The 27,142-nt window shown below is 47.8% G+C and overlaps 1 protein-coding gene across 2 annotated transcripts in view; it reads right to left on the minus strand.

The window, feature by feature from the left end:
• Window positions 1-27,142, minus strand: part of ADAM12 (ADAM metallopeptidase domain 12) — a 333,734-nt gene that overhangs the window by 62,715 nt on the left and 243,877 nt on the right. For both annotated transcript variants that reach the window (XR_008999055.1, XM_036898669.2), the window contains exons 9-11: window positions 20,899-21,068; window positions 18,540-18,624; window positions 14,552-14,706 (exon numbers count right to left, since the gene is read on the minus strand). Coding sequence is in view for 1 of the 2 variants with exons in the window: in XM_036898669.2 (XP_036754564.2) it covers window positions 14,552-14,706; window positions 18,540-18,624; window positions 20,899-21,068 (410 nt within the window). In the remaining variant the exon portion in view is untranslated. The remainder of the gene's footprint in view (window positions 1-14,551; window positions 14,707-18,539; window positions 18,625-20,898; window positions 21,069-27,142) is intronic.

Below are 27,142 nucleotides of genomic sequence, written 5' to 3' on the forward strand. Positions count from 1 at the left end.
GGCACTGTTAATGGCTGAAGAACTTCACACTCCTATTATTATCCCCATGTTTAGCAAATTATTTTTGATTGGCAAATAAGTCTGCTCATCATCTTCCTTCTTCTGCTGAGACCCCCTCAGCTGACTGGTGAGTAGCTAAAAATTACATCTGACCCAACGGACCTCTCCCGATAAACAGGCTTTAGTGCTCTAACATGATTTCAAATCTCAAGAGAAGGGAATTTTATGGTACCAGTTATGAGATCCTCTCATTACATACCACCCTAATCTACACATATTTGAATATTTTTTTACATCCAAATAGCTACTGATTGCCCATAGCCTAGTGCACAGCGGCTGTCACTGACTATTGGCTGAAGACGTCAAAGAACAGAGCATTAGTTTGCATGAAAAAATGTGCCAAAAGATCATGAATGAGGCATGGGATCCATTCTCCAGTCCAGTGTCAGGATCTATGGACAGGATCTATCAGCACAGGATTATGAAGATTGCTATTGCTCCAATTCAGCCAAATGTGAATGAATGTCACCAAGAGTTTGCTTGGCGTAGCCAAGATTGTCACCCTGCTTCCTAGGTGCCGACTCTGTATCTGAGCTTTTGATGACAGAAGAATTAAATCCTTTAGATATTTGTTACTCCTTCACTTAGTCATTCATCCACTCACTCACTCTGGAAGCAGTTTTCAAGTGTCTATTATGTCCAAAGCTCTGAGGAGAATCCCAAGATGATACAAATATGGCCCAAGCCCTTCCCACGGTCTCCCTGTAGAACCTTTGCCAAGGAAAATATCCTTATCAAATAAAATATGGTGATAATATATTTACATATATATAAAATAATTATACTTATCCACATAATATGTAAATTATATGAAATTTGTAAAATTGCATATAGTTATAATGTATACAATTAGGTTTAGTTGATATACAGTTAGGTATATAATGTATCTTTTTTAAAATAACTTTATTGAGAACCTGCTGTAAGCTAGGTGATATCATGGGCACTTGCTCATATTTTTTTCTTTTTTTATATTTTTAAATTTAAATTCTCAAAACAATCCAGTGAGCCAGGTATTTTTATTTCCATTATGCAAACAAGGCGAAAGGCCTTGTTTAAGAGTTCAGTTAAGGGATGGCAGAGGCTAGATGTGATTCCAAGTTCAGTTATTTGAAAACCCCCTTTTTTTCAACACTGATTTCAGTTCAGCCCTGATGACTTGTAGTCCTGGACAGTGATCAATAAACACTTGACGTGCTGGCTTAAACACAAAGGGAGCAGCCCTTCCATTACGCACAGATGCCCGGATCTGTGGTTCTCAAAGTGCGACCCCAGGGTCAGCATCACCTGCAACCTTCCAGAAATGCAAATGATCAGGTCCCTCCCGAACCTGCTGAGTCAGAGCAGCTCAACTGCGAGTCCCAGCCACCTGTGTTTAACAAGCCCTCCAGGTGATTTTTTAAAAGCTGAGGCAAAATACATACGACATAAAATTCACGATTTAAGAGGATAGAATCCAGAAACTTTTAGTGCATTCCCCATGCTGTGCAACCATCCCCACTATCTAATTGCAGAATATTTTTCTCACTGCGGACACATGCCCCATGCCCTTGGCAGTCACACCCCCATTCTCCCCTCCCCTGGCCCGGGCCCCCACTTATCTGCTCTGGCTCTATGGATTTACCTTTGCTGAGCATTTCATATAAAAGGAATTGTACAGTCTCTGACCTTTTATATCTGGCTTCTTTCACTCAGCATAATGTTTCCAAGGTTCATCCATGTTATGGCACCATTAGCGCTTTTTTATTATGGCTGAATAACATTCCATTGTAAGTAAGACTGTATCACAATCTACCTATTCATCAGTTGATGGTCCAGGCGATTTATCAAAATTAAAGTTTGGGAAAACTGACCTAGATTTAAAATACAAATGTTGTAAAGATAATATATGGACAAATCCACACCTATTTGTATAAAAAAGAATGAGAAACACAATCTAGGTGCACCATAGGTCACCTTCTCTGTACTTAAATCCTCTGAGAAGTATTCTGTTTTACACTCTGGTTCCATTTTCTGAGAAAAGCCCGACATTTGGTATTTTGAAAACCTTATGTGTTTTTAGGCATGAGCTAAAAAGTCCATGAGAATCTGTCTCTTAAAGCCAAATTCAAATCACCAATGAATTTTCAAATATCTTTAAGTGTCACACCAGAGTGACTAGCTCATCTTCACACTATATGCTAAGTGAGGCTTCTCGAAAGGTTCTGACGTCTCGGAGTGATGTTTCTGTTCCAGAGAAAGTTCCTTCTTCTTGCTTCAAACTCCCATGTGTGGTAATTCTACCTCGCTCTGCCTCGTACCGCTCCTGTCTTATTTTATGGCTTTATTCTCTGCAGTATTTGGGCCATATCCTTGCTCATGACGTCAGAGATTGTATACAACCCAGGGTCAGCAGTTAAAAAGCCTCGGCTTCCTCCCCAGCTTTCAGCAAGCTCACCACAATGTGCTTCCTAACACTTCCCAGAAATTATCCCAAATATGTCAGGACAGCAGCTAATTGAACTGACATATAGCAATGATAGGCTGGTGCAAAGCAATAAAATTGGGGAATTATTCAGGAAAAAAGGCCCTTTTGCATGACATTTTCCCTAGGCATTAGAATGCTTCAAAATGATTATACCTGGGACTCAGAAAGCACTGCTGCCTTCAGCAGACAGCAGAGAATTTCTCAGGGGGTCTGGCTTCTGCTCAGATTGTGACCTCTTCTGTCACACACCTCCACCTTTTTCTCTAACATATAACTACCAAGGACACTTTTTCTCTAACATAGATAACTACCAAGGCAAATTTACCATGATGAATGCAAGGTCAGAAATAAAAAGGGGATGAAACAGACAGCTGGGTGATTTTGGAGAAAAAATCCCCCACACAACTCACTTTGCAAAAGAGGAATGCCACTTAGAGAGCTTCCCACCATAAATGCAGTCACGGCTTAATATTTTAGCCATCATGAAGCGGCCAAGTAAAACATTATTAGGGGTTACTTTTACTTTGACAAATCTGCAGTCAGAAAATTCTTTTCTTGTAGGAACCTATTGTACATTTCACTGCTAGATTCTTGGGGTGAATCATACTAAGCCAATTTATCAACTCTGACAGTAGAAGTCGGGAGTTATCTGCCTTGCAAAAGCTCTTTGGGAATTATTTGGAGACAACCACTTTTCTTGTTGGAAATTAGGCAGCCAAGAAAAGCAGCTGTAACCAGGCTGGCTTCATCGGGGCTGCAGGTCACAGTTCTTGATATTTCCTTCCATCCGTTGCCTCGTTAGTGAACGTGCGCTGGGCCCCAGGGCCCGATTTCCCAGCTCCAAGTTCTGGGGGTGACATGAGCACATGTACCGACTGCAGGAAAGAAATGAAGTGAACGGAGGGAGAATGAAACAGCCCGGGAGGCTGCTGGGAACAGCTTGGAGCTGACACAACTGTGCGACAGGAGAAGCCAAGGTCGCAGAAACCAGAGATGGAGGGGAAGCCATCCCGATTGCAAAAAAAGAAAAAGAAAACACAGCTTCCAAGGCTGATAAATGATTAGACAGTAAAGGGATAACTGGCTTTGGAAAACTTGCTGCTGACATTCTGTTCCCGCTGATTTCTTTCCGCAGACTCAGATGCTGTTTTAGATTCTCCTGGCAGCGGAAGTGCCAACTCAGGAGGCCCGGTAGGCTCTTCTCCACCTGGGCATGTGGCACGGAGGCTGTGGAGAAGGATCGAATTTGGAAGACTAGGTCTCAGCACCCCATCTGTTAAAGCTGAAGGGCAGTGGTGAAGCTGAGCCTGTTTTCACATCGGTAGGAGGAGGGTAATACCAACCACCTCGCAGGCTGAGGGTTAGGATCTGTGCACTCCAAGCAAACATGTGAAAGGCTTCGGCCAACTGTAAAGCAACGTGTGATGCTGGTTGTCAGCATTCATATGAAAAAGATGTGTATTTCTTTTTTGTTTTAGAGTTGCCATGTTGGCTATTTCAAATTACTGGTTTTCAGTTCCTTGTACATACTAATGCTTAGAAGCATTTCCCACAGGGTGCGGACTTGGTTATAACTGTAGCCAAAATGTAGCGATCTTTAAGCTGTAAAACCACAAGTACAAGTAAACTTGGGAGGAAAATGATTCAGGAGGCAAAGGAATGATCAACCAGTTAAGTACGGTCCCTCAATTTAATACATGCATGGTGTTAAAAAGGCAAACAGACCCTGCTCCTTCTGGAAGGGCCAGGCTTTCTCCGGCTGAACCAGAGCCCGGACTCGGGAGCATAAATGATCAACCAGAAAACCAACAAACTGAAACAAACAAAAACAAGCGTACATGGCTCTCACCTACCCTGCAGCTGTGGCGGTTCTCAGTTCCTGGAAGTCTCTTCCAAATGTTTTCCCCAAAGCTTGTGTCTCGGGAGCTCCCTCCTTGCATTCCTTCCCCTTCTGCCCCACAGCTGAGGCCAGGCACTGGGCTCAGAGGGGACCACCGAAGACCAGACCTGGCCTGCACTCTCTGAGGGCACCATCTAACTCCTCCTTCTTTATCATGAAGTCCACAACTAGCTTGAACACCTCTTCCAAACACAGCTCACTAACTCACAGTTCAGGGCCACTCCGGGTATCCTTCGTGGCTCCAGGGGCTCGAGCCCCCCCAATACGCTCTTCTCTTCGCAGCTGAGAGTCCCAAGTGCAGCACAAGAGTGCAAGAGGTCACAGTTGGGATGGACTTGGCTTGGCCAAGTTTCCAACCAAAAATTCTAGGCCCATCTTGAGAAAAACCTTTAGCTTTTCACAGTTAACACCCAGGAATAAAAACTTTTGATCACTGTGCACAGAATTTGGGCGCAGCCAAGACTGTCCTGCTGGACAGGGTGGTGGTGTCCACATCTGTGGCAGCTGGCTGGGTCCTCAGCAGCCTGGCAGGACCGAGGTGCCACTCAAGGAGGTCATCCCATTTCCGGGCCTTCTGGCTTCACCTTGCCTCGCGGGCCAGGGCTGATGAGAGCAAACAGGAGGAGCAGCCACCATTCTGTGGTGAGCCCCGCCATGGGGTAGGACCTAGGGGGGCATTCCCACTCACGGACACTGTTGGGGGCCAGATGACCTCATTCCTATTCTACAAACAAGGAAGCTGAGGCTCAGAGAGGTTAGGTACCTTGCCAGTCATGTGGTTCTAGAGTTAGGAGTAAAAAACAGTTCTCTGACTGGAAGGCCCACATTCTTCCCCCAAATCACACTGCCTGCTGGGCAGTCATGAGGCCCCCCAGGAGTGACTTCCAGAGTGACCCCCAGGCCAAGGGCCTCAGGGCAGGAGCCTCGGGCGGTCTCCAGAGACATCACACAACAGGCTGAGCCCAGAGCCTCAGCATCAATGGAGATGGGTGGCTGGCTGGGCCTCCGGCTCCCTGGAGTTAGGAACAGGTGAACGCAAACCCCCATGATCCTGCAGGCGACTCCAAGCACACCTTCAAGGCCCTCCCTGAATGTCTTTGGTGTAACGGAAAGCAAAGGCCAGGGCTTAGATTTACCCGGCACACCTGAGGCCAGGCACAGTCTGGAACGCACGTGCCTGAGGGAGGCTCTGAGCCTGTCCAACACGCTGTGGGCAAAAGGAACGGTCAGCCCCTGGGAAGCAATGTCACCGCCGGCGGGCTTCTCGGGGTGTGGTGGGAGACGGAAGCGACCCAGAGCCCGCCTTCTGCCCACGTGGCGAGGCGGGGTGGGGGGTGGCCGGGGAGCCTGGGCACAGAGCCACGGCAGCGAGAATGCTGGCTCTCACGCCACAGTGGGACCCGGATGAGCCTGGAGGAATATTCGTCCTCCCATCAACCCCAGGAATGGAAGGTGACTGCACTAGGACCAAATGCTGACCCAGCCGGCCTACCAGATGGGCTGCAGAAGGCGAAGGGGAGCACCCGGCCAGGAGCAAATGATCAAGAATGCCTTTAGTAGGACATTTCCATTGTTAATAGCAAACACCTGGGGCCCTGAGTGGAGCCATCTGTGGCACATTATAATTCATGTTTTTAACGCATGAACTTTGACCTCTGCTCCTCCTCCCCGGAAACCAATTAAAGCACAAATGTAATTTCCCAGAACTTTTAATAAAGATACCAACTGAGCTCTGTCAGTTGAGAGATGCACAGGAGACCTTTACGTGTTACCAGAAGGAGGCCCCTCACTTCTGTGCCTGGATGGCTGTTTCCTCCCGAACCTAGTCCTGAAGGGTGAGGGGCTCCAGGGCAGGGGACCCAGGGCCACAGTAAAGGGACCCCAGCCCACCAGAGGCTGTGTCTGAGACAAGCTTCTCAGATGCAGTACAAGAAACGGCCGCTGTCTCTGCACGGGGCTCGCTGGGGCCTGGGCTCTGGCAGACGTCAACAGATCCAGGGGTTAATAAGGGAGAGTTTACTGTCCAAGGTATCTCTCTTCTTTCCTCCTACCCCAGGAAGCAGACCTGCATAGATCACGCCAATCGCTTCTGCTGACTCTGCAAGTCTGTAACCAGGAAGACACTTTTATTCAAATATGATAGAAAAAGTGGCCACGGTAGATACCTCCAAGCCGCCCCACCACGGCTGAGGTTTGCGGGCCTTGTTCTCGCCTCACTGGGCTCCTGACGCTGGGGTTGCTATCAGGGCAACCCAGAACTCAAGAGAGGAGGGGGGATGGCCCCCTGGCCCTCCCTCCCACCGCCCTCAGCCCGGTGATTCGCAACAGAAGTCCCCTCTGCTCAGAGGCACTGGGAAAGGGCGGAGGAGCGGGCAGGAGCCAGGAGCCGTGGGCGGACGGCAGGAGGCTGATCCTGGCCAACTGGGGGCCTGCGACCTCCCTGAACCCGTTTTCTCATCTGTAAAATGGAGGTGACGGCATCTGCCCTTTCCCCTCGGGGGCCAAGACGGTGACCCGAGAGGGATATGGGAGCCCTCCGCAAGCTGGTGAGCGCTCCGGGCAGCCTGTGGGGTCTCACAGCTGCTTGCGCGGCTTTGACCCGCCTCCTCTCACTTCAGCTAATTAAGCAAAGTCGTTCAGGAGAAGCCACTTCTGGAGCACTCTGCTTTGTGAGAGCGAATCGCTCCCGTCCCCCTGATCTCCATGGAGTATTTACAGAAAAACAATGGACTCAGCCCCTATTTTACCTTGGATTTCTCAGCCCGTATTCTTTTTTATTTTATTTTTTTGTTTCTGTTTATTTTATCACATCTCTTGTAAGCTATTCTAGACCCACTGCAGGATGACATGGGATACCTAATAAGCCAACAGCCTCAGAATCTCCCCCAGAGGTTCAGCCGTCACACAAAACAGGAAGAGATGGTCTCACTCTGCACGCACCTGATCGTGCGGGAATCACCGCCCATCTATCCACTCATCCGCCCACCCAGGGCCCATCCCTCATTCCACTATTCTCCTTTCATCCTTTGACCCATCCTTCCACTCAAGTAGTAGTCACTGAACTCTACTATGGGCCCGGCACTGTTCTGGGTGCTGGAGATTCAGCAACGAACCAAACAGACGAGAAACCTCAAATAGTGGAACTTGAAGTGAGTCCTTCTGGGTACTGTTTGTTGCTGAGAGACCCAAAATTTGCCCTTGACCTCACACTGCAGCCTCCATGCCACATGTCGTGGGGAGAGAAAAAAGCTGTGTGTGTGTGTGTGTGTGTGTGTGTGTGTGTGTGATTGGCAGAATTTCAGCTATAATGTTTTCACACATGTTCTACCACAAATAAAATGCTGGATTAATGAGCAATGGCAGGAAATAATTCTCTGCTGTTGTAACATACATTGAAAGAGGAGTGCAGAACTAAATGGTTTAAAATGGGGGCAGCTTTCCTGCCTCCCAGAAGCTGCACAGGGACTCTGCTATGCATGTACTGAGAAGGCTTCCGTCCCCATACGAAGCCCAAACACAGCCATGGCCACAAACACACCAGGTGGCTGGACTGCACGGCTGTCCCGTTCTCGTCCTCCACGGAGCCTGGCTGCATGCAACTGCCTGAAGCCTGCAGTTGGAAGCTGACATTTTTCTCTGACCAGTATCCCAGAATAGATGCCTTTTTTCTCTTCCTGAGGTTTATAGATGCTGTAAATTTTTATTTGAGGTAAGTAATATGAAAGTGGTTAGGCAGGGACTTGGCTCCTGGTGACTCAGTCTTATGTCTTGGGGCTTCCTCTTGAGTGGTTTTGAAAATGTAGGTGGTTCCTTTACCTTCCTGAGCACCAGCTCTCATCTTTAAAATGGGCATAATCAGACCCACCTCACACAAGTTACCGATGAACTAGGACATCTGAGTGCAGCCCTCTAGGGTCAAAGTCAAGTTCGCCTATGCTCATTTCCTCCAAAACTGGATATTCAAGGAGCAGTGGCTGCACTTACCCATCTCCCTAGCTTGACCTCTCTGATTTGTGTCCAGCTTAAGAGATCAGGACAATTCTACCATGCCTTCAGGCAATGCCTTTTAGTTTCCTAACTCTGCCTTAATTGCAGATAAATTCCTTTATTTTCCAGTAAGCAATATCTAATTATAGCAGGAGGCAACAAGAACATATTCTATACTGTGTGCCCTCTTGAACTGTCGGCAGGAATCTCTCCTGACAGTTCGTTTCCGCCTTATGATATTGTCTGGATGTAGCCAGCTAACTTACTCTGGCTGGATAATTACACTGGTTCTGGCTGGTGGTGTTTTAATGTTACTAGGGTTCCTTCTTTTGCAGTCTCCTTGGATAAAGATTTCCATCTTCTCCCATACACTGAAGAAGGAAGTGGAGAGTTTCTGAGACTTTTCATTGAGAGAAAAATATTCGCCCTCAAACGAAGAGCTACCAAGGGGAAATAGCTTCCTCCAATCCCATTCTCATAAAATCCCTTTATGACAAATGTATTTCATGATCTCAGCTCCTTAAAGTTCAAAAGGGGGTGAGTTATAATTATGTGTGTTTTGCTCTGATTTCCGAGAGGGAGGTTCTCAAAGAGTACACACTTTTCAGATAGACTGAATTTCTATCAATTCCTACTACATCCGAGCTTGGGGGATCTCTCACTGAAAAATACAGTTCATTTTAGTTCAGTGAACATATTTTCAGATAGACTCTTCTTCAAAAAGAAACCCAATTTCCCATAATATGGGGCAGGAATTTGTGGGGAGAGTCTGCCTGCCCTACTCAGTTCTTCAGGGAAAGGGTCAGCCTCCACTTCATTCTAGAACACTTCCCTGTCCACCACACTTTCCAACCTTTGCTCCTTATTCACAATGAATTATTGGTCATTTAAAAAAAAAGTGTGAAAAAACTCTCCTCTTTTAGTGCACACACTGAAATACTAGTTATGGATGAGATGCAGTGATACCCAGGATTGTGTAAATAGGTCGGATGAGGTGCCCCTGTCGTCAGCCCCAGGGACCCCACTATGTCCGCAGCAGAGCCCTGAGCTCAGAGTGATCACTGCTCGACTTCCCATTATCCAACCACATGGGATCCTGGGAGTCAGGCTTCCCTGCTTTTTGAGTCTCTGCCTCACTCTGCTCACTGGGCCTGGCACGAGCCGTAAGTGAACAAGTGGTTTTGCTACAATTGGTGGCCTGACTGTTCTTGGGGTGGGCTTGTCCCGAGTCAGAGGTAAGGTGGGACTTGGGCAGTGGCCATCAGATGCGCTCCATGTCCAGACAGCCGTGGGGCAAGCAGGTATGCGGTGAATGCTTCCTGAGCTCAATTAAATGGAACTGAATGAGCCAGTTACACCAACTGCCAAGAAGTAGGATGGCGATGCTTTCTCCTTCAACACGGTCATGTTCTGGCGCTACATGTTATTACTGGACCTCCAGCCTCAGCTGAATGTAAATTACTCACCCCCTGGAGAGTGAGGGGTAACCCTCCTTAGCTGGTTTTCTCAGCCTACATTATCCTGGGCGCTTGACTCGCTGCTCTCCACTCTCCGTGGGCAGCCGGGAAGCACCTTCTTTGCTTAGGAGCCATTTTCCAGGCTGGACCAAACCAAACCACAACATCCCCACACCCCTGATCTGAGCATCAGCATGAAAACCACGCAGCAATTCCTTTTAGGTGCCCCCCGCCCCCCCGGAGAGGGCTCTGCAGCGGCTCTTCGACGTAGAGTCCTTAAAGATGGCTTACTCTAGGAAGAGCAGAGTGAGATCCTCAACAGAGCAGAATCTTCTACATCAAGGATAGAAGACTGGGGAGGTGAGTAGCGTGGGGGCGGAGTGACTCGCCACCCAGCAAGCTAGCACGGGACCCTTCTTAACGGATTCCAAATGCTTGTTGATAATACTAACAATAGTTTGTATACTAGCACTTCTTTTTTGTTGTTGTTTTAATAAGTTTCCTTCTTTTTTTTTTACAAATAGTATGTCCCTTATTCTGGCAAGCTACAATAGCTCAGATGCTATGTGATCTTCTTTAAAGTGAAGAAACCTTACAAAATAAGTCAGATCCCATTACTGTCCTGCCTAAAACCCTCCTGTGGGTTCTCACTGCCCCGGCGGCAGCCCATGTCCTGTGGCAGGCTGGGCCTCGGCCGCTCTGGCTCCAACCCCCTTCTTTCCAGGGGCACCAGCCCAGTGAGTCCCAGCCTTGCCCCAATCTGCTCAGCCTCCCAAGCCCTGGGGCCTGTCAGCTGTGATTCCCTCCAGAGCCTCTGTCCCTCTCTGCCTCTGGGTCTTTGCTTCAATGTCCCCTCCACAGAGAGGTCCTCCCCAAGCCCCTAACTGCAGTCAGGTTCCCCCTTTTCATCCTCTTCGTTTGCTTCCCTCACTGCGCCTTCCAACCTGCAGGTTGCTGGCTGTTTCTCGAGTCTGTCTTCTGCACTGCACACCAGTTCCATGAGGAAAACACCTGCCTGTTTACGGCCGCAACCCCAAGAGTGGTCCCCGCGTGTTCCAGGGTGCGGGGGCCCAGACAGGGCGTACTCTGGACCCAGCTGCCCCCTCAAGCGATGGCTCTGTGACCCCTGCTCTCAATACAACAGAAAACTTTCTGCAGAAAATACAGGAAGCTCTGAGAGGGATTTCTGAATATGAATCGAGTTTTTTTTTCCTTCCACTCTAGAAAGTGACATTTACTATTACGTTAAAGATTCTTTTCAAAAGTGTTCAGATTATTCACACTTTTCTTACTCTCATAAATGTGGCAAAATTAGTCCTTAAACCCTGAAGACCAATTGCTGAGAAGCTCACTAATGGAATGGACTCGACTGAGTTCAAACTCCCACGTGGATCCTTGGACACTGCTTTTGCCAAAGAGTAATTTCCAAGACAGGTCTTCATGTTAACTGCCCGGAGACATAAAACACACAGTCGTGCACTCTCAGAGCCTTGCCGTAATGAATGATACAAGCCGTGAGGACCCCCCTCCGGCCATTCCTGTACGATGCAGCTGCTGCAGGGACACCGTGTCTAAAAGCCTCCACTCGATCCTAGTCCGTGCAGGCCTTTGGGGCCAGTCTGGCAGCGATGGCAGTGGATGGATGCTTCACAGTTAGGATTCGGGACTATTTTGATAAAGAGTAAACAGGGAACATTAAGGGATGTGCGTGTCCCCTTTAAATCATCTGTAATCCTTGGTTCTTTTAGATCCTGGGAGACTGTCATTGAGGCAGGCACAGGTTCATCTCTTTGTGAGTCACTTTTGGGGCTAAGATGTAAATAATGTTTCTAACGTTTGCTACTCGTGCCCGACTCAGTAGTGAGGAGGAAGTCGGGAGGAAGGGTGGCATCCGGACGTGGGCCAGTGTGAAATGAGCCATTCACACAGAAACCGTGGGTGCGCTGCTGAGTCATGTGCGTGACCCCAGAGGTGCTTCCCAGCAACTGTGAGCCAGAATTCGGGAAAATTTAAGTATTTGAGGGTTCCAACGTCTCTTTGAGCTAAATAATATTACTGCCGCCGTGTATTTGTGGAGTGATTTACAATTTACAAAGACATACGATCTCGTTCAATCCACTCTCCCACTCTCACAGGGACCCTATGAGGTAAGAGATCAGCCACGTTGAGATAATGCTGGAGATTAAAAGCAGCCTGGAGATTCTACAATGGGTGATGGATGACTGAGGGCTGCTTGGGCAGTCTGACCTCCCCTCTCACTGTGGGCTTTCGTGATTAATTCACCCACTTGCTTAGGAGGTTGCTTTCCATCGGAGAAAATTAAAAACACCACTCTCTGGACAGGAATGTGGGATCATAAATGAGAACCAAATAGAAAAGATTTATGCAAAAGTACAAGCTCAGCAAAAGAGAAAACTTAGAAATTGCTAATAAGGTATAAATCAAGCAAAGGCTATTAGCAAGCCCCTGGTAAGAAAAAAAAATAAAGCCTTATAAACTATTTTCTGAGCAACTAACAGCACTATTTCTACCTCTGATTTCTGGGTATCTCCAGGGTGATCTGGCTCATATCCTTACATGCCACCGTGAAGGCCTTCCAGTTTGAAGGTTTTACACCAAACTAGAGAGTACAAAAAGTATGCCTTCCTCTGGAGCCCCAGAATCACACAATTTTTAGAGCTGTAGGGTCTTCCTCTCCTGTGTGTTCCCCACCACAACAAGCATGGAGGCAAAAATGTGGTTAAATATGTGAACCAATAAGAGGAAGGATGGGTGAGTGGACAGAAGGATGGAAGGAATGATGAAGAGAGGGATGGACGGATGGACGCATACATGGAAGCAAGGATGGATAAAGATTAACTCACTCATTTTACAGATTAGAAATGTAAGGCAGAGGGCTCACTAATTTGTCTATATTGCTAAAAACAACTGGTGTCAGAATCGGGGCTACCAACTTTCTTTAATCCCAGTCTGGTGCTTCCAGGCTAGATTTCCCCTCTTCCATTGCCTCTTTTATCAAGGATTCCAAAATGTTAACAATATTGATTTACAATATAATCTTCTTAGTCATTGGAAACAACTTCCAGAGGCATCTAGGCTGATGTGTTTGTGCCTAGTTGCTAATCAGGGAGATGAAGCACAGAGTGGACTTTCTGTGGCCCTTCTGAGTTCATCAAGGACAAGAGAGCACGAGGACCACTTGGCTGCCATCGACGTCCTACCAGCCTCATTCTCTGAGGTCCACGCAGCATGTGCGCAGGGCTGCTGGGCTCCATCGGGCTGGACCCAAGGCTCATAGGACCCCAGCAGTGAAGAGGGAATTCTTTGCCCCAAATGCCCAACAGTTATTCTGTCTCTGCCAGAACAGCTTAATGACAAGGAGCAGACTTCTTCTCAGGGGACCCTGCCTCCCTCTCGGGGAGCAGCCCTGAGTATCTGGGGTTTCGCTGTATTTCCCTTCATGTGGTGTTGGCTTAGGGTGGTGTCACTCTGGGCTCAGATTCTTGGCTTCTGTCATCACCAACTGAGAGAACAAGTTCCTGCACTGGGTCTTGGTGATGCCCTTAAACTCTGCTTAAAATAGAACCATGAGCCAAAAAGATGCACCATTAGCTTTGTGCCAGCAGCCATGAGAGAAGGAGCCGGAACCGGCTGGAATAAGATGCGTCACCCACAGCTCACGCGAAGTGACAACACCCCTGCGTGTAGAAGCATAACCACATTCCGTAAAACCCCATCCCTCTTCTGGGACTGGGAAACCCTGCGGCAGGTGTCCCCCTCACCCCACACCTGCCCCATCGCCAGCGGGCCTTCCAGGAGGCCAGCCTTCGGGCTGCCAGGCGGCACTGGCTTGTTGCCCCCAATGTCCCCTTTTAGCAGCCCCGGAGAGCAGGGTTGGCCAGGGAAGTGCCCCGCAGACGGCTGTGGGGAAGCTCTCAAGGCAGAAGAAGAGGGCATTGTACCAAGCGTGTATGGTGTCCCTTATGAATGAAAAACTTCTCGTGTGAGCACAACAGTCTAGTTTGGGATGGGACCTCAGAGGCTAAGAGCGCACCAGCATCTGTAATCACCCCGCACTGCATCTATCTCCCCCTCAACTGAGTGCTTCAAAGATTTAACTGTGTTCCTTTTTTTCTAGGTGAACCAAGTCTAGAGCTTCAGAGAGGCATTAAATGAGAAGGAACAACATATTTTACTGAAACAGAAAAGTCACTTCATTTAAACCTCTAAGATGGGATAGGATATGTGGTATCAGATCACTGCAGACGTGCCCTAGGGCCAGCCTCGAGCGAGCAGCTCCTCCAAACCAGCACCCTCGGGAGCACATGCACCCACCTAACCTCGCCCACTTTGCCCTGCGAGTTTACCAGGCCCCCTGGGGCTGGGGCTGGAACTCTGGGCTCAGCTACAAACATGTGCTGGGACTGGAGGATAATCTGTGATTTCTAAACAAAGGCAGCCTCCATCCCTGCCACTTCTCTGGGAAGAGGTCAGTCCCTGCGCCCCATGGCATTGCCTCTGACCCTCCAGAGTAGTACAGTTCACTCTGGTCACTTGGCAAGGAATTTCCTTCTGGAAGCTTCCATGGGGACTGGCCGGAATGGCTTTCTGCTCAACGGTTTCCCAATATGCATCTCAAGCTGCGGCCCGATTCCAGAAGCAGCCGGCAGCATTGGTACTTGCCCTGTGGAGGGGTTCATGATGCAGCCCCCGCCTCCTTTGTCGGCAGCCGTTCTGCAGCTACAGCCTCTCTCCAGGGTGTCATGGTTCATCCCGAAGTTGTGGCCCAGCTCGTGCGCCAAGGTCACGGCCGCACCAAGGGGGCTGTCTGAATGGTCCTCAAAGAAAACACAAGAGCACAATGTATAGTCCCCACGTCCTTGGCCTTCCTCCCCAGTCCCCACCCACCTACCCCAAGGCATTTATCTCTAACATTTGACTGAATCCCCCCCATAAGGAACCAGTATAGAGGCCCGCTATCTAGTTCACACTTAAAAAAAGATTTGACCTATTTATTAACCCATGTGGGTTCCCTTCTGCTGAGGAGCGCATACCTCATGAATACGTGTAGGTTCCTTATGTCTTCACGTGAAATAAGCAAGGCAGACATCTCCACCCTGCTTCCTACAATCTTTCACTAAAACCATTCCGTTGAATGAAGCCAAAAGTTGTCCTCGGATAAAGCAGCTCATTCCTTCACAGGTAATAAAAGTTACGCTGCATCCCCGACTGAGGTGATGCTCATATAAAGGTGGGGGTGGGGCGGGGGGTGGAAGCGTCATCCTTCAGGACGTTTTGAGTAACACCCGAGCAGCTGCTGGTGAGCTGACCCTTCCAGTCTACTTGGTGCTTCGTAGAGGAGGGTAGTTGGAGAATTCACAGTAATTCACAACCCAGGCTCACTGCACTGAGTAACCCACAGACTCATTGAATTAAGGGTGCCATCCAGCCGTGCCTCCCTCCCGCCGAGCCTCCGCTTTGGCAGGCGGACTTTGGGCATGGATGGAGGCATCCTGATTCTCCGCCTTTCACAGCTGGGGGCTCACTCAACCTTTGGCTTGGCTTCGGCCTCTCCAAGGCAGCCGCTCCACTGACAAGCGCTGCTTGGCCACCCCAAACTTAGTCGGGTGCATAGATGGCTTCGCTAAATAGATATCAGAAATTAATTTAGGAAATATTGCTGCTTAAGTTTAACGAAGTAAAATTAATGAGTGAATGCGATTTGTTGAAACTGTGCCTATGTGTGGGGGTTTTGAAAGGGCCTGGACACCACAGAATAAGGGAGCTGCCTTGTTTGAATCTTGCTTTGTGTTACCCAGGAAAGAAGCTTCCAGGAAATAGTGATACCGTGTTTTACAGAAAGCAGTTTCCTGGTACAGATGATCTTTGGGGCACTTCTCAATAATAACAGATCTCACAGGTTTCTTGGAGAGGCAGCTCTTTAGCTCTCAGTCTAAGAAAGGCACATCAAGGAACCAAGTTATTCTTAGCATAGATGAAATTCCTAATAAATCACTTTGTTTAGATTTTACAGTTTCCTGTTGTAGGAAGCTTCACAAATATGTTTCAGGAAATCAATTCTCAAGAAAAACACACACTGGCAAAGAGAATGCAGTTAACCTAAGAATGCGGAGGGCTGAATTTAGCATGCTTTGGCACAAAATGCAAGGAATTCACCCTTTAAAAATTACTCTGATTCTTCTGTAACACTGAATATCTTGGTTTTGTTTTTAATTGCCAAATTGTTTTACATTCTTTCAAGCACAGGTGATGATAAACAGAACACCTCTTAAGAGACCCTGATAAACAGTTTACATTTGTAATAAGAAAAAACCCTACCTCTTTATTCATGGCATTATCCCCAAACCACGCTGTTAGTTCTTTAATTCTTGGAGGGAGCGGAGCAGGAATTCCCCGTTGGACAGTCCGGCAAAGACTTCATTGTGAATCATCGTGAACTTTTCGGTACCCTCCTCTACCAAGTAGAAAAGGAAGGCCCAGCTCACGAGCAGCTGCTCAGGTCTTACTTAGAATGTCACGAAGGATGCTTCCCCCCACCCCAACTTTACATAGTACACCCCAGTCGAGGATAAGATGGTCCTTTCGTCACCCATGAAGGATTGAGCTGAGCTGCTGCTTCTGAGGATGTAGGGTGACTTTGGCTTCCCTCTTAAGAAACAAGGCCCAGGTAGTCAGATGAAAAGGTGTGGCCTTAAGGTCCTGAAATCATTATTTTCTCTACCTCAGAAAAATAGAGACACTGCACCAGAACTTATATTTTCAGTTTAATCAGGATTCCTGCTTCCTTGCTGCAGGATTTCCTTCCTCTGGGGTGTGAGTCCCATGAGGCGCGGTCACACGGAACGCCGCGAGTTCAACTTCACAGACACCGGAGGAGAAGATTAGTCTAGAAGTTCTGGATGTGCTTAAAATTCTGATCTCATTTATCTCATGAGTTTGACAAATTAAAGGAGCTGAGGCTGGTCATCCTGCCGGGTGCTTCTCTTAACATGGGTAAGTAAGGGATGTGCCCAAGGTTGACCTTAAAGTGGGTCAAATGTCTTCCCAGTTGATTCACTTTGTCTTGACTTGATTCTCACTGTGGTATGCACATTTGCCTAGATTTCTCAGACTTATTGCCACCCATTAAAAAAAAACAAAAAACCCCAGGCTTCCCTGTATGCTTTTAAAGAAGGAATCTTGACAATGTGCTTAGACGGAAACAGAACAAAGGATATGAGCTGAAGAAAGCCCCTTCATATGACTAGATTGGTTATGAGAACATTTAAACACTCCACAGCAGCAAAACCCACCACGCTTATGAGGAATTCAGTGTTAGTCCCCCCAAAATATACATGCAAGCCAATTTTAAGTGGCAAAGTCAGAAGCTGCTGACCACAGAACCATGAAACAGAAAATTATTCCCTCTTAAAACTTTATAGGATGCTCTGTACAATTGGGATCTGACTTGAAATCAACCTGGCACCAGCAAACCCCAATCTTTCCAGTGACTTCCGAGGGGGGGATCACATACGGGGCTTCTAGCTCAAAGAAAACCATAGGGTAGCCTAGTAAAGCTGGGAATCCAGAGAACGGGCTGGGTCCTACAAACGGCCTCTCCAATATGTACATTTAGTGCACGTTTACATGAATTTTCAATGCTGCCCAGAGAAGAGGAAACATTTGCTGTGCATATTCACCATGACAATTAGGTTGGCAGTGCGGGGCGAGCACATTACTCCATCTGCCCTTTCACGCCACAGAATATTCACAAACACCCTGTTTAAAAAAAACTGTGGAGAGATTCAGTTTCTTGGAAGGACAAATCTCTGTTTGGTTAATGGAGCTGGAGGGATGGTCTCTGAGGAGGCTTTGTCTGGGGGCTGGTGCAAAGGGGACACTACATTGCCAGAGCAGTGGCAGCAGCAGTGTGAGGTGAAAACCTTTTCTTCAATTCTCGGATGGACTGGAGCAGAAGTTCCCAGTTGGACAGTCTAGCAAAGCTGCCTCCTGCTTAAATTCATCAGAGTAAGTCCCAGATAGTCTCCCCATATTTCCTTTTACAAACACATATGGCCCGTATATGACAAAAACTATCCTCGTAAAGCAGTCAACCCAGGTCTCTGCCTTCCAAGAATAAGGTTATTATAAAGACATACTGGATACTGGCTAGGACGTAGGGCAAGCATTTGCAGTGGTAAATAGTTAAAAACCTCAGACTTCTGGCTATTGGGCCTGGAGGTAGAACCATAAGAAAACCATTCTAGCAATAATGTTTGGTGAGACCACAGTCCACCCAAGAAGCTGAAGAATGAGGGTAACCCCAGTGCCCTGGCTCATCCCAAAGCTGGGAGGAATTCCTGGACTGGAATGTTCCGACCAAAATCTCAGCTGCAACTTTTTCTCTATAAAAGGGGCACACTGGCTTCCACTGAGCTATTTTTACACACCCACCTTTCCTGCGTGCAACTTGTGTTCTATAAAGAGTCCCCAAAAATACTGTGGGATGAGTAAGATCATAAACTAGGAAAAGGGTAGAGTTAAGTCTAAATAGCATTAAGGAAAATGATCTAATTTCACAAAGTCTGATGAAAGCAAGGATTTCCTGAGAACTCATCAAGGGAAACGGGCCCTGGCCCCTGCGGTCAGCGCCTTGGGGCCCGCGGCTTACCATGACAATTCCCCCAGACTGCTCTGCGGTGCACATGCTCATGATCGGTGCCATGCCGATGGTGGTCCCTTGGAAATAAACCCCACTAGGAAACAAAAACAAGGCTTTCTTAAATATAGGGTGATATTCTAAGATCTGAAATTCTGTGGGACATTCCCCCATTCTGACAGGAACTGCACAGGCGCATGCAAAAAGGAAAATAGCTGTGTGAGAGTATCTTTCCAGGTGGTTTTTATCTTCAGTTCCTTTCAATTTATTGCCCAGTTGCATCATGGCCCCACAATCCTTTGGGATTTTGTTTGGGAGTCTCAGGCAACACCCAGTCAGGACTTTTTTATTTACAAGTTGTGGCCTGCCCAGTTCCTAATGGACTGGAGGGAGCCGCTGCTTTCAAACAATGTCTTCTAATGGAAGGGCTGAGAAGAGGCGCTGAGGATCTCTGTTAACTCAATGAAATGCATTTAATGGTTTACTAGATTTTCTGGAGTAGGTGAGTTGTGCTTTCCTGCAGAAACATTACAGTCAGGACAGAAACCCCAGTGCTTTCAAAAATGTCTTGCTAATGAAGCTTGCAAAATGTGAAATGGACAGAAAAATGGTTGATCCTCTGCAGCCAGTGGAGAATACTTAAGCATGCACAAGGCCCTGGCACCTCGGGAGGAAGATTCGGGTAGGGGACCTGTCGGGTAGACAACATCAAGGTCTGTTTAATGCAACTGCTATTAGGTCCAACCTCATGCATGAAAAATTAAATATTGTTGGTATTTGTTGAACCTTCTTTAAAGGAAACAAATGACTTGCCCATGTTATTCTGGCCACGTACATACACAGATTATACACTTATTGTTTTGAAAGTTAGATATCTCGGCAGTGCCAGTTGGACAAAAGGGCTAAGTATACATAAACCCTCATCTATGTATGTATATATGTATCTATCCATCATCCATTCATCTAATTGGGCTCAGCAGGAGGCATTACAGCCTTTATATTTATATCCATACAGACCATTTTAACAGATACAATTATGCATGTAAATAAATAATGATATATATGTATATATCCATCTATCTAATTATGCTCAGTAGTAGGGATTACAGCTTTTATATTTACATCTATATAGGTCATTTTAATAGATACAATTAAACATGTAAATAAATAATGGTGTTATATAAGAGGTTAATTCATTTCCAGATGTTCAAGTTGAACAGACTCCGTTTGGGAAAAAAGCAAAACAAAACACACTGACTCAAAATATCTGAAATGTACTTTCAGTAGTTCAGGATTAATCAGTGCATTATGTATGAGGTGCCCACAAATATCCAAGGTGGGAAAAAAACCAACCCTATGAAAATGGCCAGAGTAAATGATCAGGGCATGCCGACAGCCTTGGTTCAGATGTAGGCATTTCCTAAGTGAGGATGGGCACAAAAGGTTTTTAACTTTCCATCAACGTCCAATAAACTAGCTCCAGTTTGCTAGAGAAAAGTGTCTCTGACTCTAAAGCTTTCAATTCAGTGATGTGAGCTACAAGAAAACAAAGGAATAATGGCATAAACTGTTCAAGGATTTTAATAAAAAGTTTGTCACTGGGAAAAATCTACTCCATACCAATTTAGACTATGGCAAGGATGGCTTTTTCCTTTAAATACAAAGCTGTCTGCACTAGTTTACCAATCTTTTATGATATGTCACAGAGGTGCTTTCCTTTATCTTATTATTCTCACAGTGCTTCCTGCTCTGAAGTTGTCTTGTTTACTGTTGCCTTCTTGCAGTAGACTGGAGATTCCCAAGAGCAGGGAGGTGTACAGTGCTGGTCATTCAAAGCTCCTCAACATGTTTGGTACCTAATTGGTGCTCAACACCCACTGATGGAAAGACAACATATACACTAGTGTCCTCTGATCTAGAAAACCAGAGTAATAGCAAAACAGGGGGAGGAATGGACACTTTCTTTCTCTGTGCTTCTGACAGTAATCCCCTAATGCACTATCTTCAGATCTTGCATAAACATTTTTCACTAATAATGAAAGAAAATGAGCTTTTGAAAAAAAATAGACTACTCAGGACAATTTTACATCAAGCCTAGGAAAGATTTGCATAGAGAAAAATGCCCAAGTGATGGGAGAAGGAAATGGGACATTTGCAGGAAGGATGGGTGTCCCTGGGTATTTACAGGGAACCTTTCCCCACGGTTCTGGCCAGGATGGCCTCTGCCTTGCTGGTGTGAGCTGAGAATCCCCTTGTCCAGGTCAGTGTGCTCTATAGAAAGGTGTGCAGCTTCGGGAACTGGGCAGGTGGAGGGAAGAGGAGAGCGGGCTGAGGTCCCTCTTCCAGTGAAGGAGAGACAACGAACGCCCACCTGATCAGCTGTGCATTGTCATGGGATCTGCGAGGCAGAAGCTTCATCTTTCTCCAGTCCAGAAATTCATGGAGGCTTGTGAATGGGTCCTGACTTATAGGGCATTTGTCGATGTCATTCCACACCTCCACGCCCACCAGCACTATTCGGATGTTCAGCGGCCTGTAAAACTGACAGGGACAGGCATTCTTTGGGGATCACATTTGAACTTAAAATGCAGAGGGGAAAACAGATCTGCATTTTTGAACTTCATTGACCTGGGGGAGAAAATATCTCTGTGCTCCCTTGTTCCTGTGTCATCAGAATTTCAGAAATTTTTACAGCGTCTGATGCAAAGTGATGTGTTAGCTGGGGCCTCAAATGTTGTTGATCAATTACATGCTAAAGTCCCTAGGCTGTTTGACATCTGCCCTTGTTTGTATAGAAGCACAAACTTTGAAATGATTCACTGGTGATTTAAAATATGCACACAGATGTACATTATAGCTAAAGACTGCCAGTTCATATCTGTAGCAAGCAAAACAGTGAATAAATTAGGACCTTTCTGACATTGTACCGGGGACAAGGGTTTGTTCCTTTCAAGCAAAATGTTCTACCAATGAGTTACTGAAAATGAATCAGTATTAACTTTTCAGCAAAGACTCAGGCTTGGAATACAACACTATCATAGTCTGGCCCTTATACTCAACCTGGAAAGTTTTACTTTAATGAACAAATCAATATCTTTCAGAATAATTCAGGCATAAACCGAATGGTCCTCAGGAACTTTAATGACCATTCTGCTCACAGCCAGAGAGAGGTCAGCTCAGCACCAGGGTCACAGGAAAGCTCTGTTAAAGGGAAAGCTCTCCTGCAGCCTTGTGAAAGCGAGCCTCAGCACACGGCTCAAAGCCTGTCTCCTGCTCATTGCATTTCTGCCCCCCACTATCATGTACTCCTAACTCCAACCTACAGCCCTGTCTCCACAGGTAGATCGTCCTGGGTCAGGACAGGAAGAGCAGCTCTCAAAGGCTAAGGGTAGTTTAATCCCAGACGAGTTTACTGGGGCAGGATGGCTGGTCAGGGTAGAGGGGAGAACTGTTATTGCCCTCCACTACCTTGCTGCCTCCATGTGCATTGCACAGAGAGGGAGGTGGCTCTGAGCTCAGGGCCCAGGGGCGAGGACATTGAACCCCCTGGCTGGCTATAAGATCTCTCAATGCCTGTGGCGTGGGAGGCAGTACCCAGTGAGACTGGCTTCATCTTCTGCTGCCCCAGGTAGCCAAGGAGAAAGATGTGGCTGGTGATAGCAGCCAAAGTCAACCTCCAGATGTGAGCAGGTCCTATTTTTAGTTGCTGGAAACATCTGGACCAGCAAGTAACAAAAAAAGCACAGAAACTCTGCATTTGATAGTTAAGCCCCATTCCAGTGTGGTGAGATAACATGCAATGAACTCTCCAGGGTTGAGCCTCTGACCCCGGGTCCCGACCCACAGAAGGCAGGCTCATCTTTTCCCTTGCTGGTCTCTGCAGAGTCATCTGGGGAGCATTAGGTCAGCAGAAGAATATGATGAGAATACAAGCAACATCACAGAACATAAACTGATTACAGCAGTTCAACTTGGTTTCGAGCAGATAACAATTACAGCATCACATTAATAAGTCGATGAGACAATTATACAACCAAATGCTGCCCAATGGCTTGTTTTTAATCAGGAATTGCTTAGCCTGTGGTAATCATTCGCCAGCTCCCAGCCCAGGCTTCCCAGATGAAATTAAGTTCGTAGACTCCTCTGAAGCTCAGAGATCACATGACTGCCTGCTGTCGGGAGAGGGGGCACACTTGCAGCTGTGCTGCATCCAAAGGTAACAGTGGTCAGAGGGCAGCAACGGCCACACCACACCAGTGTAGACATCCCTTCCAGCTTGCTAAGCAAGACCCTCAGGCTGCCATCTGGGAAGGGGACACTATGCTTGCCTCTGACAAGTGTTGTATGGCAGGAGTAACTAAGCTCTATAGAGGATTAGCTGCCATTGCTTCTCAGAAAGCTAGCTTTGGTGCTGACTAAGGAAGGAGCTTTCCATCATAACGATGGGCTGTAATGTCCATCTATCAGCCCTCTCAAATCATATCCTTGGACTAGTTTTCATCAGCAGACAGTCCTTTCTCTCTGAAATCAGTGCTACTGATTGACTGTCCTGCACGCTGAGCTCATACAGTCAGCATACACAGCCCTTGGCTGCCTGCTGTGGGTGTTCCTCTCAGGGCTGCCCGTGGGTCTTCCTAAGAACCACAGCAGTTAACACATAACAAGCATTCACTATACCCTAGGCACAGTGCTAAGTGCCTTCCATGCCAGAGCTTTCTGGGTCCACACAACTCCATGAGGTAACAACTGTTATTCCCACTTACAGTCAAGGATGTTGAGACATGAAAGGACCGGGTAACCAGTCAAGACAGGAGTGGCAGAGTGGGATTTGAATGCAGGCAGGCTGGCCCCGGAACCCAGGGTTTAAATGACTAACACAGGCTCCCTGTGCATGTGTTCAGGCTCCCTTCCAAGGTGACCCACTGGGACCCCCGGCCTGGAGAGAAGCTCTGTGGTAGCTTGGCAGCTGCCTGCCTGGCCAATGAATCCCAGAAGGTGTGTGGACATGGTCCGAGGTCAACTGAATCGATTCACCCATTAATACAACAGCAATGAATATCTGCTTGGCTTTTGCTGTATGCTCGGCTGGGCACCGGCACAAAGAACAGCCATGAGGATACCCTGGGCCCTGGTTCCCAGATGCTTGCCCAAGCTTGAGCAAGAGTCTCCAGGCACAGGACCCTTTGCCATTATCACAGTTAACTACAACAGAGTGGACGGCCAAGAAAGGGTGCATGTGGGATGTTCTGAGAATGCTGTGCTCAAGGCCTCAAGGAAGGCTTTCTGGAAGAAGTGGGTCTGAACAGAAATGAGTAGAATTAAAGGGCAGTCCTCTGGGGCCCACCCAGGAACTTGGATCTTTCAGGCAACTGACTTGAGAGAGGGGAACGGACGACTCACACAAGAGGGAAAATACCTGAAGAAATTAAATGTGTGGAAGAGGAATCCTTCCAGAAGTGGGTCACAGAGGCTCAGCCTTAAAAAATGTGCAGCTGGTGCTGACTTCTTAATGAATAAGAAGTAGGACAGATGGGAGGTGAAAGGTTAGAGAGGCGATGCTCTGGCAGTCACACCCGTCTGTGCCTGCCCTGCAGTTTCATCAGGCCCTGGGGAGAGCCTCCTGGTTCCTACACGAAGGGTTTCCTGCAAGTATGAGCACCAGACATACTTTGGTGTCTCACTTATAAAGGGAATTTCCCAACATTTAGAATGTCACCTTTGTCCCTAAATCACTCTTGGTCTCTCAGTCTAGGATGTCCTCCCTCTTCATTTCGAGCCAATGCAGCCAGCCAAGCAGTGTTTAATTTAGAATGGCCCAGAAGAGCCAAGATTTCTGAAAATGAGGACGTTGCCCCTGGAACAGGCAGGCATTGGGCAGAGATTCCACTTGCAGAGTTGCAAAACAGAATTTGGGAACCTTGCTGAGTCCAGGGCCCCTCAGTCAGTAGACCTGGATGTGTGGAGCATCTGAAGGGCCTGGAGCACCCCACCTGGGTCTTCAGGGTCTGCTCGGGGAGGACACCTGTGTGAGGTCAGCAATTCCACTCTCTCCCTGCAGGCAACAGCACAGCAGCCGGGCTGGCAAAGTCCATGGAGTCCATCAGGACTTCTCTGAGGCATGTTGCCCTTTAATTACCAATGCAAGTTATTAACGAACCCCAGTTGCTCGTTTTTGGTTTTTCAAATAGAAGCAAGATATAATATAGGATGAAATGTAAAGAAATAGAAACACAGAGGACCAAACATGTCACTTAGGAACAGGGTTTCAGCAATGACCAGTCTGGGTTTCATATGGCTCACGGCTGCCTTTTACCACCAAGGCCCAGGAAGAACTCGGGCTGCACTTCTCTGCCCCCCACTCAGGCAACATCCCTGGGGGTGTCTGGAAGGTAGCCATGCCTGAGGCACCAGGGGGCCATCAAACCAGAGTCCCTGGACTGAGCCGTGGGAATCAGTATTTTAAAAAGTAAACAGAGAGACAAACAAACTTGCCTAGTCCAGACTGAGAACCAGGTCTAACTCCTTCCTGCCAGCCTCTGGCTTAACCTCCAGCACCCATCCTTCACCCTCTGTGACAGAAGGACTCGCCATTTACACAAATTGTCCTGTAGCTACTTTACTTTGGGATAAAGTTTAATTTTCAAGAAGTAGCTACTAAAAATACATTAGCGAGCATGGGCTGCCTGGGAGTCTGCCTACCTGAAAAGTCTGGTGGATGAGGATGACGGCATTCCAGGATGCTGGTGGTCCTCGGTGTTTCTGCAGTCCCACCAGCCGTACACCCTCTCTAAGCACCAACCCAGGGTCTCAGGCCACTCAGGCTGCTCAGAGCATCCCGTGAACTGCTGCTCCTGCTTGCCTTGGGGTCTGAAGCCTCAGTTACCTGCCTGTCCATCATGATGCAATCTGAGGTCACCTGGACCCCAGCTTTTGTCAGTCCCTGCTTCTGCTTGTTCAAAGAGGGCTGGGACCCATACCCAGTGGGTAGAGTCAAGGCCAAAAGCCCCTGCACGGGAGGGAGATGGTCACGAGACCAGGGCTCATTCCTGGCCCTGCCTTTGAATGCTGTGTGAGCATGTGCAGATTTCTTAGCTAGCCTCTGCAGACCTCAGCTTCCTTTGCTGTCGGAACGGGATAGGAGCACCTCTCTGCAGTGTATGCAGAGTGCTTAGGGCTGGGCTTGTAGTGACTGCTCTATGAATCTATTAGTATCCTTGTCCCTTCAAATGCCTCTAAATCCTTGTCTTTCTCATATCCCCACTTCCCTGGCTCTGGATCAGGTCTTTATAATTTCTGTCAGAGTAGACACCCACCAGCACTATTTGTCTTTGGTGACTCCATCTTCCACACTAGCTGCAGTTAGAACGGTATCATCCGTGCATCTCTGCCCTGCTTAAAGACATTCACCTGGCTCTCTGCTGACTGCAGAATAAAATCAAGGTGCTTCTGCAGGCACTCAGGGCACTGGTCACTAAATGCCTCACTGCTCCATTGCCTCCTGCCCCAGCTGTGCACATACACACATATGCACACACACACGTCTGCATGTTCCCTTCCCTACTTGTATGGAGTTACTTGTCGTGCCCAGACTCATGGGAGCAAGCCAGACCCTCCTTGCTCTGCTCCTGGTGAAGCCATATGTTTCAGGATTCTGCAAAGACTCCCTGATGCCGAGGAAGAGGTATGTGATTCTCCTCTGCATCCATAGCACCTGACTGACAGCATCAACCTAGTTCCTGCTAGGCTGGACCATGCTAAGTGGTCTATGAGTTGGCCTTCCTACAAAGCTGTGACCCCTTAAGTGGAGGGACCATGTCTGATACATCCTGACTTTTTGATGCTCAGGGCCTGGGACTGTCCGTAAGGCCTCATAGAATGGGCTTGAATTTCCAGATAGGCTTGTGCTTTCATTTTTCTGAAAACTTAATTCAAATATAATAGGATTGTTTGGACATGTAGCTATCATGAGGCATCCTCAAGCCATATTTTCTATGTGAGCATTTCAGAGGATCCTGGCTGGGAAAGATTCAGCGATGAGCTGGGTCCCTTTCTGCTCTCAGGCCATCCTCACAGGCGGGACAGGCTAGTGCTGAGAATTAGTTATGTCAGTGGCACTAGCCACGTTGCACATGGGAACCGCCTGGGGAGTGTCTGCAAATCCTGATGTCCAGGCCCCACCAAGATGCCCAGGCAGCAAGGCCCTGGAGAGGGAGAGCTTCCAGGCCATGCCGACGTGCAGCCAAGTGTGAAGCAGCTGTTTTAGGTTGAGAGCCATCAGCACCAGCAGCCCAGTGCTCTGGGTGTGCTGCCGAAGGGCGGGGGTGCGGGCGGTCTCACCATCCCCTTGCGTGTGGGCAGTGAAGGAGGTTGGCGGGCAAACAGCCCTGGGGGAGATGGGACTCCCAGGGTCTCTGTCAGCTCGGACGGTAGCTTTGCTAAGGGGGAGCTCCTGCCCGCCTAGTTCTTGGTGAGGGAATCTCCAACAGCCCGGTGGGCTGAAAGTCAGTTCCTGTGGCCCGGGACTACGGAGCTGTGGCCCCCTTGCAGACAAGAGCCTGTCCTCAGGGGACCTGTGGGATCTGCCCAGGAAGACCTGGGAAGAGGCCAGCTCGGGA

The sequence above is a fragment of the Manis pentadactyla genome, chromosome 8 (genome assembly GCF_030020395.1).
Source record: "Manis pentadactyla isolate mManPen7 chromosome 8, mManPen7.hap1, whole genome shotgun sequence".
NCBI lineage: Eukaryota > Metazoa > Chordata > Mammalia > Pholidota > Manidae > Manis > Manis pentadactyla.